Source organism: Narcine bancroftii, chromosome 12, assembly GCF_036971445.1.
Source record: "Narcine bancroftii isolate sNarBan1 chromosome 12, sNarBan1.hap1, whole genome shotgun sequence".
Classification (NCBI taxonomy): Eukaryota; Metazoa; Chordata; class Chondrichthyes; order Torpediniformes; family Narcinidae; genus Narcine; species Narcine bancroftii.
Window position 1 is genome coordinate 5,455,958 of NC_091480.1, and position 12,953 is coordinate 5,468,910.

Genomic DNA, 12,953 nt, shown 5'->3' on the forward strand with positions numbered 1-12,953 from the left:
GAAATTCATTGTTTTGCAGAAGCGTCACAGGTGCCAAAATTGCTATAAATTACATAAAAAGTTAGTGCAAAGGAAAACTGAAGAGGTGTCTGTGGTGCAGTTTGATGCTTGTGCTACTGTTGCCCATGTGATTCAGGGCTGAGTGAGATTGCATCTGCTGGAGAGCGATTGTGGCAAATCACAGTGGGTCCAGATCTTTACTTAAGTTCACTCTACTTAGGGTATTACAATAAACTCTCATTAATTCATTATTTGCTCACCTATTTTTCAGGATTTAAGATTGTCGTCAAGGTGACCCAGCCTGGCTTCAGCCACAGACTCTCCCCATTGGGCATACCATTGCTGTGACAATGCATTCCCTGGATGAGCCCCTGGATCTAAAGCTCAGCATTTCCAAACTTCAGATGATGAGAGGGAAGAAGCAGAGAGGTTGTGAGAACACAGAGGAGGGCGGTGCTCAGAAGGAACTGAAGATGACCGACGATGGGACAGCCATCATTGCACCAGCATCTCCCCAGCCCCCACAGACAGGTGAGGAACATGGGATGTTCACCATGCACTCTCTGCTAGTCCACATGTTGCAATGAGTATCTGGTGGTGACACTGGATCACAGGGTACGGGAGAAAGAACAAAAGAACCCCCACCCCTCAGAACCTGCAAGAGGACGTTACAGGAACAGGTCTTCAGTCTGTGCTGATCATGAGTGCCGATTTAAATGAATCCCACCTGCTGCTCCATCCCCTGCCTGTACATGTCCCTGTCTAAATGCCATTTAAACACTGCTCTTATATCAACATTCACCCTTTTCCCCTGGCAACGTGATGCAGGAATCTTCTCTGGGTAATAAAAACACTTTGCTCACAAATGCTGAGGAACAGTGGGATCTTGGAATAATGGTTCAGCATTCTTTGAAGGTGGATTCCCATGTAGATAGGGTGGTAAAGAAGGCTTTTGATATGCTGGCCTTTATAAATCATAGCATAGAATATAGGAGCTGGGAGGTGATGTTGAGACTGTTTAAGACATTGGTGAGGCCAAGTTTGGAATATTGTGAGCAGTTCTGGTTTCCAAATTATAGGAAGGATATAAATAAGGTAGAGAGGGTGCAGAGAAGATTTACTAAAATGTTGTCTGGATTGCAGCATCTAGAATACATTGAGTAGACTGGGTCTTTATTCACTGGAGCATAAAAGATTGAGGGGGGATTTGATAGAGGTATTTAAAATTATGAAGGAAATAGATAGAGTAGATGTGAATAGGCTCTTTCCCCTAAGGGTAGGGGAGATCAGAACAAGGTGTCATAGGTTAGGGGGCAAACTTTAGAAGTAACATAAAAGGAAGAGAGTGGTGGCTGAGTGGAACGATCTTCCGGAAGAGGTGGTTGCAGCAGGGTCAATTCTGTCATTTAAAATGTAATTTAAGAGGAGGTTGGATGAGTACATGGATGTGAGGGGGTTTGGAGGGTTATGGGCAGGGAGCAGGTAGGTGGAACTAGTGGAGTTTCATGTGAATCGGTGTGGACTAGAGGGGCTGAGATGGCCTGTTTCTGTATGTAAATTGTTATGTTATAAATCTCCATTCAATTTTCACCCTCTCCCTTCAATCTTTTTCATCCTGTGTAAAAGATGGATTTTCTAACCTATCAAAGCCTTTCATAATTTTATAAATTTCAATCAGGTCTCCCATCAGCCTCTGACACGCCAGAGAAAACACTCTAAGTTTATCCAGCCCCACCTTATAGCTCATACCCTCTAATCCAGACAACAGCCTGGTAAAAGTAAACCCTTGAAACACCTTGAAATCTTACCACTGAATAGGGTAGGGGTGCAGAAAGCAGGCCAGTTATTTACCCTCATCACTGCAGCTCCACAATGTAACTCATCATGGGATTTATTCCTCGCACTTTACCTTTGGTAAGTTCGGTTTTAACTTTTGTGCAGACTCAGGAGGTCAGGCAGTGGAGAGAGACGGACAGTTAATGTTCTCCAGGAAAGGGTCCCGACCTGAAGTATTGCAGGTCCCACTCTCTCCACAGATGATTCTGCATGAAGTGCTGGGACCCTCCTCGTCCTCACTGTTTGCCTCACTTTTGTGGAACCTGGTGTGATAACACTGCACAGGTCTAGTTCCCGGACTAAAATAGAGACGTGAATACTGGTGTAAATATAAAAATTTACAAGGAGCGAAAGAAAAAAACATCAACTCAGAAATATAAACATAAGAAATAGGAGCAGGAGTTGGCCATCTGGCCCATCAATCCTGCTCCCCCATTCAATGAGATCATGGCTGATATCAGTTCGGCTCACCTACCTTTTCCCCATATCCCTTAATTCACTGACTGTAAAAATCTACCCAACCTTTTCTTAAAAAGACTGTATTTACTGAGGTCACCTCCATTGGTTCAGTGTGCAGCGAATTCCAGATTCACCCTCCTCTGGGAAAAGCAGTTCCTCCTCATCTCTGTCTTAAATCTTTTCCCCTAGATCTTGAGGCCCTTCCCCCTAGTACTGGTCTCTTCTATCTTATTTATGCCTTTCTTAAATTTATATGTTTCTATAAGATCCCCTCTCATTCTTCTCAATTCCAATGAGTACAGTCCCAGACAATTCAATCTCTCCTCATAGGCGAAATCCTCATCTCTGGAACCAACCTGGTGAACCCGCTCTGCTCCGCCTCCAAAGCCAGTACATCCTTCCTCAAGTAAGGAGACCAGAACGACCCACAGTTCTCCAGATGAGGCCTCACCAGTATCTTGTACAGTTGCAGATTAACCTCCCTGCTCCTAAATTCAATCCCTCTTGCATTGAAGGCCAACGTTCCATTTGCCTTTTTGAAACCCTGCTGCACCTACAAACTAATCTTTTGTGATTCATGCATGAGCTCTCCCAAGTCATTCTGCACAGCAGCACACTGCAATCACTTAAATCATTTAAATAATAATCTGTTAAAAATAAATGTTCCAGTTTGATAAGAACAAACTATTAATGATGCACATGGGATGACTGGTTGTACCCGATTATTTAAGTTAGGCCTTCATAAACGACGGTGATGTTGTGCCCTTTGTTAATGTAACTGGTACTTATCAATGAGTCTCCCTTTCTCACACAATTTTTCCTGTTCCAGGTCCATTCATCATTTCCCAGACTCGGGAGAAAGAGGGCTCCCACTTCTCTCCTGCCCAGAGCTCCGTTTCCATTGTGGACCTCAGCCTGTCCCCTGCTGCTGCTCTCGACTCTCCCCCCAACTCTGCCCTGCTGCCTGAGGAGCTGCAGAATGGTGTAGAAGCTTCTCCCGGGGTTGGGACTGTAAGTATATGAAGGCCAGGGTAATGGAGTAGCATTGGTCATAGTGGCGGGGGGGGGGGGGGGGGGGGGGGGGGAGGTAAAGAGGTCCTACTATCCTGGCCAGCAGTAACATCTCAGCTGTTCAGAGTTTGGAACCTCATCCCTGTACCACAGTGTCAGAATTTAGAATCAGAATTATTGTCATGACCATGTGGCATAAAATGTGTTGTTTTGTAGCAACACTATTATTCATTACAGATGCAAAAACTGCTTGAAATTACATTTCCGTAAATACACTATTTTAAAATAATCAGTGAAAAGATAAATAAGTGAGGCTGTGTCTGTGATTCACTGTCTATTCAGGAATCTGATGGCAGCGGGGAAGAAGCTGTCCTTGTTCGTCTTCAGGTTCCTGTACCTCCTTCCTGATGGTAGCAGAGTGAAAAGGGCAGGGCCTGGGTGGTGGGGGTACTTGAGGATAGAGGCTGCTTTCTCACCACCTCATGCTGATGTCCTCGAAGGAGTGGTCTGGAGCCTGTGATGGCACAGATTGGGTTAACAACTCTGTAGCCTATTCTTGTCCTGTGATTTGGTGCCTCTGTACCAACAGAGAGTGATGCAACCAGTCAGAATGCTTTCCATGGGACACCTGTAGAAATTTGCCAGAGTCTTTAGTCACGCTCCAAATCTCATCAAACTCCTCACTGGGTGTAGTTACTGGTGCGCCTTCTTATCCCCTCAACAATTTGTTGGAAATGATAGAAACACTGTGGCTTTAAGAGTCATTGAGAAGCAGGGTGTCACATGGGGAGCAACACACTGTACCACAACATCCAGGCCCAAGTCTGACGTTGAGGAATCCCCTCCATCCTCAGAACCAGGGGACAGCAGAGCTGGAATCTGGAGCAAAGAACGAGCTGGTGTAGGATCTCAGTGGGTCGAGAAACATCTGTGGAGGGAAAAGGAGCGTTGATGTTTCCTTCCTCATCACCATCCAGGAGAAAGGAGCCTGTTTAATTGTCACCTGATCCATTTCAATATAAAATACATAGGCACAGCTCAAATTCTTGCAGCTCGTTGGAAGATTGACCTGGACCTGGGTGGACCTCCCCTTGACACACGCCTCTCGTTGTCTGGAACTACAGCACAGTCAGGATCCCTTGCCAGACTCACTGCAATCATGAAGGACATTGCGCACTGAGGATGACAGTTGAAATTTTTGATACAATAGAATCATGGGATCTAGATTCATGCAGGGAAGTGTCACTGAGATAAAACCCACCATCTACTGAAGTGGAACTAGCCTGAGAGGATCCTGTTCCTATCTTTTTGTTTGTACTCCAAAGTTCAGATTTATTGTCATCTCATTCAACCCTGAGATTCTTTCCTGCAGGCAGAATGACTTCTTATTGTTAGGGCAAAAAACTGTACTCAAAAAAAAGAAATGTAAACAACCTGACTGAGCAATACAGAGAGTAAATAAAAATCAATCAAGTGTAAGGGTCCTTAAATAAACTGGTGGGGTTTGTCGTTGAGGAGTCTGATGGTGGAGGGGGAGCAGCTGTTCCTGAACCTGAAGGTGTGAGTCTTTCCTGATGGCAGCAGCGAGAACAGAGCATGTGCCGGGTGGTGTGGATCCTTGATGATCATTGCTGCTCTCAGACAGAAGTGTTCCCTGTCAATGTTCTCAATGGCGGGGAGGGTTTTTACCTGTGATGTCCTGGGCTATGGTCACTACTTTTTGCAGGGCTTGTGTGTAGAACAGATTAGAGTTGGCAGAAGAATCACCGAAACCACTGGGTTGTACGGTGAGGTCCCCACGGCTGGGAGTGTGTGGCTCATGTTTAGGGAATGGTGTGGGTAGCTCTACCTAACCAGGCACATCCCAAGGTGAATTGGAAAGACAGAAGAGCTGGTGTTGAGCTAACATTTGCCCTTTTCTCTGCAGGATCTGCAGCCAGGCCGCTTCCTGGAGGGCAGTCAGAGCTCCCAGGCCTTCCAGTTCTTTCTGCCTCTGGGATCGAGAAGCCCAGTGAACCTGCCATCCTCCTTGTTGGGGCCTCCCCAGAAGGAGATGCAGAACCTGCTGGACCTGCCAGGAGAACAACTGACATGCAGGTGGCGTAAGGTGAGTGCTTGCATTTGGATATCCTGTCGCAATGAGCATTTTCCAAATGCAAGGGGGCAACTTGAGGTCGCACCTTCCCTCCTGCAGGAATTGGGACTGAGGCTTACTCTGCCCTTCCTGTCGTATTATGTTCCTGAAGACTGGTCCAGAGTATCTGCCTTCACCTCCTGGATGCGGGCTATGCTTCCATTGCAGTGCAGAGCTCCCTCTCCTCTGAGATGCTAAACCAAGACTTGTTAACATATATCTCTAAGAGTGAGCTGTTTGGAGAACAGTCACTAAGTGTGGGGTGTCTGGATTTCCAGATGATCTTTGACAAGGTGCCACATGAAAGAATGTTGTACAAGAGCTCATGGTTTGGGCAACGTGTCAGCAGGAGTTGAAGATTGGTCACCACTGTCAGGTTGGAGGTCTGGACAAGGGAGTGAGTGCTCCATGGTCCATTCTTGCCCCCAATTTACTCTCTATATCTAAAAGGGGCAGGGTATCCAAGTTTTCTGATGACATGAAACGAGTCTGGGCACATGGTAATGGGGACATGTGGAATCTGCAGCAGGATGGAGATGGGTTGGTGAAACTTGGCAAATGGAGCCTCACCGAAGGAGGGGAAAATATGACTGCATTGGAGAGAGATCCCAACTGAGTGCCATGAACAGAGGGCACTAGATTCTAGTGCGGGTCACAAACATTAACTTGATGGTGGGAAGTATGGGGGATGTGGGGAAGAGCGAGGTGTGGGGGGGCATCGGCAATGGGAGGGAGCGGGGAAGGGGGAAGCACGAATGGGGGGGGAGCATGGGGAGGGGATAGGGGAAGTGAGGGGGATGTGTGAACTGTTGGATCTGTGTTCCCTGCACCCACATCGTGCCGTGACCAGTTCCTTTGTTCTCTCTTCTTCCTGATGCCCCTGAGTTGGAATGTTAGGAGATGGCCTGACCTCTTTGTCCTTTTCCCTTGCAGTGTAACCAGCGGTTTGATTCACTTCAGGATCTGGTAGACCATGTGAATGATTTCCACGTCAAACCAGAGAAGGAGACGGGATACTGCTGCCACTGGGAGGGGTGTGCACGGAGAGGCAAAGGCTTCAACGCCAGGTACTGATGTGACCTGGCCACTGGCACCCACCCATGTCCTGCAGGAGCATACAGGAAGTGTGGGGAGTAATGTCGCCGCACTACAGATCCTTCCCACACACCCAGTGTCTGCCCCATGGGCAGATTTGGTCAAAAGTAAACCTGGCTGCTGGTCGGGAGCCTCTGTGGAGACTTGGGTTAATTGGAGTGTGCTGAGGATTCATCCTGTGGCTGGTCCATCGCCCACAGATCAGACTTGCAGACACACCACGAGTTGTACATTTCCAGAACAGAGTTGAAACAGTCCATTCAGCCCAACCTATCCATGTTGACCAAAATGCCTTCCTGAGCCAGTCCCTCAGCTGGCCTGTTTTTCCCCATATTCCTCGAACCCAGTGGTTCTCAACCTTTTTCTTTCCACTCACATCCCATTTTAAGTATTCCCTATACCATCGGTGCTCTGTGATTAGTAAGGGATTGCTTAAGGTGGTTTGTGGGTGAAAAGAAAAAGTTTGAAAACCCGTTTTAATCGTCCCTAATTAACTTATGTGCACGGTTTCAGAACTCCAAAGGAAATGGGCCAATGACAATCTTTCTCAAGCAAAATATTTCAGTAACGATTGGGTCTAGAGCAGTGATTTTCAACCTTCCCTTCCCACTCACAACCCTCCTTAAGCAATCTTTTACTAATCATAGAGGGAATCCTTACAGTGGAATGTGAGTGGAAAGAAAGAGGTGCCCTAAACTTTTCCCATTCATGCACCTGTCCGATTGTCTTTGAAAACCCCGCATTAGTGTCCTCTTCTGGCAGCTCATTCCTTACACCCACTGTGTGAAAATGTTGTCCCTCAGCTCATTTTAAATCCCTCCCCCCACAGTAAACCCATGCCGTCTCATTTGAGACTCCCCTCCCCTGGGGGAGTCCATGTCCCTCAGATCTTAATCAACATCTACAACGTCACCCCTCAGACTCTGATGGAGAAAAGACCCAGTCTCTTGACCCTCTCATCATAGCTCAAGCCCTCCAGTCAAATATCCGGCACAATGACATCTCTCCACAACTGGGTGACCAGAAGTGCAGGTGTGCTCTCTCTTATGGTTTCTACAGCTTAATATGATGACCCTGCTCCCATACTCAGTGCACTGACTGATGAGGGCCAGTAGGCCCTAAAATGCCTTTATTGTTTCCATTTATTTACAACACAATAGAAGCCGGTTCCATCCGTTTAAGCCCGTGCTGCCTCATTAACTTGCAACTCTGTATGTTGTTTTGGATGGTGGGAGGAAACTGGATTCTGTTTGCTCCAATCTCTAGGTACAAGATGTTGATTCACATCCGAACACATACCAATGAGAAGCCACATCGCTGCCCTACTTGTAACAAGAGCTTCTCCCGGTTGGAGAACCTGAAAATCCATAACCGCTCACACACAGGTAAGACTACAGGCCCACCTCACAGATCACAGGTCAGAGGTTCAGTGAGTCATGGGGCAGAGGCAAGAAACAAGGCTCAGGTTGGAAGGGAGGCAGTGGTCAGATGTCAAGGGGGTCAGGAGGGCAGATTGTGCAAACACATATCCAGGTGAGCCTGTGGGGGAGCGGTCTTGGGTTAGAGTACAGCAGGGAGGGGAGATAAGGCTGGGTCAATGCATGGATAAGTTTAAATTTGTCACATTCTACCTGGTTCAGTGAGAAGGCTGCTTCCTTAAGGAGTTAACAGGTCAACTCTATAACGTGGATGAACAAGCACAATTACCGTGTGAGGAATCACAATGAGAAAACAGACCTTCACCACAGCAGCAATAGTGGGATTAATTCAGGAGCCTGATGGTGCCAGGGTGGGGGCACAAAGGGAGGAACTATCCTAGGGTTAGTGGAAGAGCAAATTGTAATGAGGATGTGGAGAGTCTGCAGAGGGATAGAGTTAAGCTGGATGAGTGGGCAAAGGTCTGGCAGATGGAGTACAATGTTAGTAAGTGTGAGGTTATCCACTTTGGCAAGAAAAATAAAAGATCTGAATATTATTTAAAGGGTGAAAAACTACAGCATGCTGTTGTGCAGAGGGACTTGGGAGTGCTTGTGCATGAATCGCAAAAAGTTAGGTTGCAGGTGCAGCAGGTTATTAAGAAGGCAAATGGAATGTTGGCCTTCATCGCTAGAGGAATTGAATTCAGGAGTAGGGAGGTAAAGTTGCAACTGTATAAGGTACTGGTGAGACCGCACCTGGAGTACTGTGTCCAGTTCTGGTCTCCATATTTGAGGAAGGATGTACTGACTTTGGAGACGGTCCAGAGGAGGTTTACTAGGTTGATCCCTGGGATGAAGGGGTTGACTTATGATGAAAGATTAAATCATCTAGGATTGTATTTGCTCGAATTCAGGAGAATGAGAGGAGATCTTATAGAAACATATAGGATTATGAAGGGTATGGATAAGATAGATGTAGGAAGGTTTTTTGAGCTGGCCGGGGAAACTAAAACGAGAGGACACAGTCTCAAGATTTGGGGGAGTAGATTTAGGACAGAGATGAGGAAAAATAGTTTTTCCCAGAGAGTAGTGAATGTTTGGAATTCTCTAACCAGGGAAGTGGTTGAGGCTGCTTCATTAAACATATTTAAAATTCGGTTAGATAAATTTTTACATGATAGAGGAATTAGGGGATATGGGGAGAAGGAAGGTAGGTGGAGTTAGGTCATAAATTAGATCAGCCATGATCGTATTGAATGGCGGAGCAGGCTCGATGGGCCATTTTTGGCCTACTCCTGTTCCTACTTCCTATGTTCCTTCCGGAGTGTGTGTCCAAACCAAAGCTAGGGGAGTTATTGTATTGAAATTCCAGAAACTGGTGGTGCCTTAACTGGAAGCACAAGTTGACAAATGTTGTGTCTAATGATTTGTCATTAAAAGAAAGCTGAATGTTGAGCCAGAGGCCCTGGGAATGCCAGCTGCTTGAGTTCCAGGCTCTGCATTGCCCAGGCATGCCTGTCTCCACGCTGCTGTGTGCTGAGGAGGGGTCAGCACCCTCACCCAATGTCCTGTTGTTGCCCCCCCCAGGTGAGAAGCCCTACATCTGTCCATATGAAGGCTGCAACAAGCGATACTCCAACTCCAGCGACCGTTTCAAACACACCCGGACGCACTATGTGGACAAGCCATACTACTGCAAGATGCCTGGATGTCACAAGAGGTACACAGACCCTAGCTCCCTGCGCAAGCACATAAAGGCTCATGGGCACTTTGTGTCGGTGGATCAGCAGGGAATGTTGAAGCTGCGGCAGGTGAAGAATCCCACGACATCGGAAATGCCTTACCTCAACAGGACTGAGATCATCATTCCTAATCCAGCAGCCATATTTGGAGGCCATCCTCTGCACGGACTGGGGGCATCGCTGCCAATACCAATACACCCTGCCCCACTGGACCTCAGTCCCTTGACCTGCAGCACCGTGGCCTCCTCTCCCATCCATAGCTCCGTCATCTCCCTCAATGGCAGTCCGATAAACTTAGCCAAGTCATCCTTGGGGTCTTCTCCTCTGTCTGTCAACACTCTTGGACTACCGCTGATGTCCTTGGTGGCTGGGAGTCAGGGCCACCTTGAGAGGCCACTCACTTCCAAACCAAAAGCAGCAGGTTGTAGAAAACAGGACGGGAAGGCCAAAGGTCATACTTTACTCGAGAGGGCGGAGGTGCGGGCTAGGCCCCTGGCAGAAGGCTTCTCCATGCTTCCCGGAGCAGTGATAGACTTGTCCAGCGGAGTGGGCACTCTGCCAGGAGCAAACTCTCTCCCTCCAGCCTGGGTGGTGATTCCTCCTGGGTCGGTCCTGCTCAAGCCTGCGGTGGTAAATTGAGCCAGATCCAGCTGAGCCGTGGTTACCAGCCATCCTGAGGTAAGGCAGCTCAGCACCAGCCACTCCGCCTGCTGGCCTAACAACGTTGGCCAGTGGAAACTTGTGATCAAACTAAATTGGCCTGCTGACGACACTGAATTCTCGATACCTCAGCTCCATGCGGGCAGAGAAGCTGGACATTATTGCAGGGGCCCCAATAAGATGAAGCCCACACCTGCAAAGGCAGAGCAGGAGGGGCTGCTCGTAGCACAGGGGGGCACCCAACTCCTCTGGGTCTCTCTTCACCTTGGCTTTGGACCAGATCAGGTAAAACACACAAATGCTGAAGGTACTCAGCTGGTCTCGCGGCGTCCATATGGGGTGAAGATAAATTGCCGACATTTTGGGCCTGAGCCCCTCTTCAAGGAATGAGAAAAAATACAGGAAATCTATTATTCTTTGCTTATTCCTTGAAAAAGGGTTCAGGCCTGAAACGTCAGCAAATATCTCCATCTCCTACGGACACTGAGATCCTCCAATCTTTTTGAGGTATCTTTACTACAATCTGCAGACTTGTGATTCACTCAGACCAGATCAGTCAGTCAGAATATTCACTGATACTAGAAACCTGTCTGCCAACATAGCTTCACATTGTCGTCAGATGAATTGAGAACTGCTGAGTGATTGGATTTGGGAACAGAACAGGGATCAGGAAGGATGGCGCTAGGAGACACCGATCAGGTGGATGATCACATACAGGTGGGGGTGTATGTCCCACTGACAAGGAGGACAAGTTGGGAATTGGGATCAGGGAATGGAGTCAGTAGGGATAAGTTCACCAGGGAAGGGGCAGCCATGGTGGGCGCAACACCTTTACAGCATTGGTGATCTGGACCAGGACTCGAGTTCCACACTATCTCGAGGTATCTGCCACCATTCCAAACACTGGGGGGGGGGGGGGGTGGGGGGAGGTAGGTGAATTGGGCAGCACAGATTCGTGGACCGAAATGGCTTGTTATGTGCTGCATGTCTAAAATGAAAAAAAGGGAAAAGAGTGTGAATCAATGGGAGACTTGGCTCAGAGCCAATGAACATCTGCCCTGCAGAGCACACACTCAGAATGGTGGTGATGCAGGAGTGGGGGAGTTGGCAGGGAGCGTTTTGGGGGGTGGGGGGAGGGCTTTACTTCTGTCTTGTCAACTGTGTTTATTCATTTACTGGGATGCCAATAGCAGCACGACTAAGCACGTTACAAGGATTGTCACTCCCCTTAAACTCGTGAGAGAAGTTAAATAGGAATTATTACAGAATTTAAAGGACATGACAGGGCTGGAGGAAGCAACTACTTTTTGTTCAGATCCAATATGCAGTGCGGGTTCACATACAAGTCAGCCTGCGACACTGCAAGTGGAAATAAAGAGAACAGAACAGGCAAGTGTTGTGGGAACCAAGTGCGACTCCTGCGGGAAATGAAGGTTGTGTGCACAACTCTTGGTAAATACTGGTCCACGGACAGAATCTCCTATTTATTATTTAAGGTGTGGGCTGAGTCTGAATTTATCCATTTCCCACAGTCTCTTAGACAGTTCCTCAGTTTGAAGGTAATTTATTCCTTGCAGTGATTGGCTATAAAATGCTAAATGCCATTGAGCCGGAGGTCTATCCTAATCCTTCACTGGAACAGTGCTGAGCTAATCCTACTGCCCCCCTCTCTCCCAATAAGCACATGTCAAATCCAAACTGATCGCATTCCCCCACCCATTTGTAAATCCCTGTTACAAACATTTGCTTTACTGTGGAGGAGCGGACTCGAGAGACAAAATCTTTAACCATCTAGTTATTGTGTCAGGCGTACAATTTGTAATGACTACAAGCAAAATGTTACCACCCACAGCATTTAAATACATCTCGGTTGATATTTAGGAAATCAGAAAGTTCCCTTTTCCACATGGTATTTTTATACTAAATGCACAAAGTGCTGGAGAAACTCAGTAGGTAAAGATATAGAACCAAAATATTAAACATTCAGTGTCACCAGCACTCGGAAACAGTGCATTACTGTGGAGTAACTCAGATAATCCACTTCCTCACTGAATACCTGATCACAAGTGCATCCTTCAAAAAGAGGACGGCCGAATTTGATCCAGACGTCCCACCTGAGCCATTTCTGAAAGGGAAATGGTCTGGGATATCTTCGCGTGCATCCACCCCATCAGATCTGACCAACTGGTGAGGTGGATACTGAGAGACATTGCCAATCACCAATAACCACAAGACATGGTGAAGGATAAACATTGGACGTGCAGTGAGAATACCTCTCCCTGAATCAACTCGTCTGCTGCTAAAACCCTCGATGACTGGTTCAACAAGACTAGACTTGCCATGTGTATCCTTGGAAACTCCCACTAACTCCTCTCATCACCCCTCGCTCCCACTAACTCCTCTCATCGCCCCTCGCTCCCAGTTAATCAATACATTCATTGAAAACTTCTCCAATTCCTCCATCATCTCACCCCTGTCCCACTCCACCAATCCCGGAAACTCATCTTGTTCGGCAAACCTGAGATCCCAAGACTGGTCCCTGCTGCATTAGACTGCTCTCCCGCTGAAGGCCAGCACTGTTTTAAGAAAAAAGGGAAG

At 47.4% G+C, this 12,953-nt stretch overlaps 1 protein-coding gene across 6 annotated transcripts in view; it reads left to right on the forward strand.

Moving 5' to 3' along the window:
* LOC138746838 (zinc finger protein GLIS2-like) overlaps positions 1 to 12,953 on the forward strand; it is a 274,859-nt gene that overhangs the window by 260,756 nt on the left and 1,150 nt on the right. For 4 of the 6 annotated variants that reach the window (XM_069905370.1, XM_069905372.1, XM_069905371.1 and 1 more), the window contains 6 exons: positions 272 to 531; positions 3,125 to 3,306; positions 5,234 to 5,413; positions 6,374 to 6,507; positions 7,802 to 7,920; positions 9,541 to 11,258. In XM_069905370.1, the coding sequence (XP_069761471.1) occupies positions 351 to 531; positions 3,125 to 3,306; positions 5,234 to 5,413; positions 6,374 to 6,507; positions 7,802 to 7,920; positions 9,541 to 10,334 (1,590 nt within the window). In that variant the 5' untranslated portion in view covers positions 272 to 350 and the 3' untranslated portion in view covers positions 10,335 to 11,258. Of the gene's footprint in view, positions 1 to 271; positions 532 to 3,124; positions 3,307 to 5,233; positions 5,414 to 6,373; positions 6,508 to 7,801; positions 7,921 to 9,540; positions 11,259 to 12,953 lie in introns of those variants that run through there. The other 2 variants (XR_011347148.1, XM_069905374.1) reach the window with 2 other exon arrangements.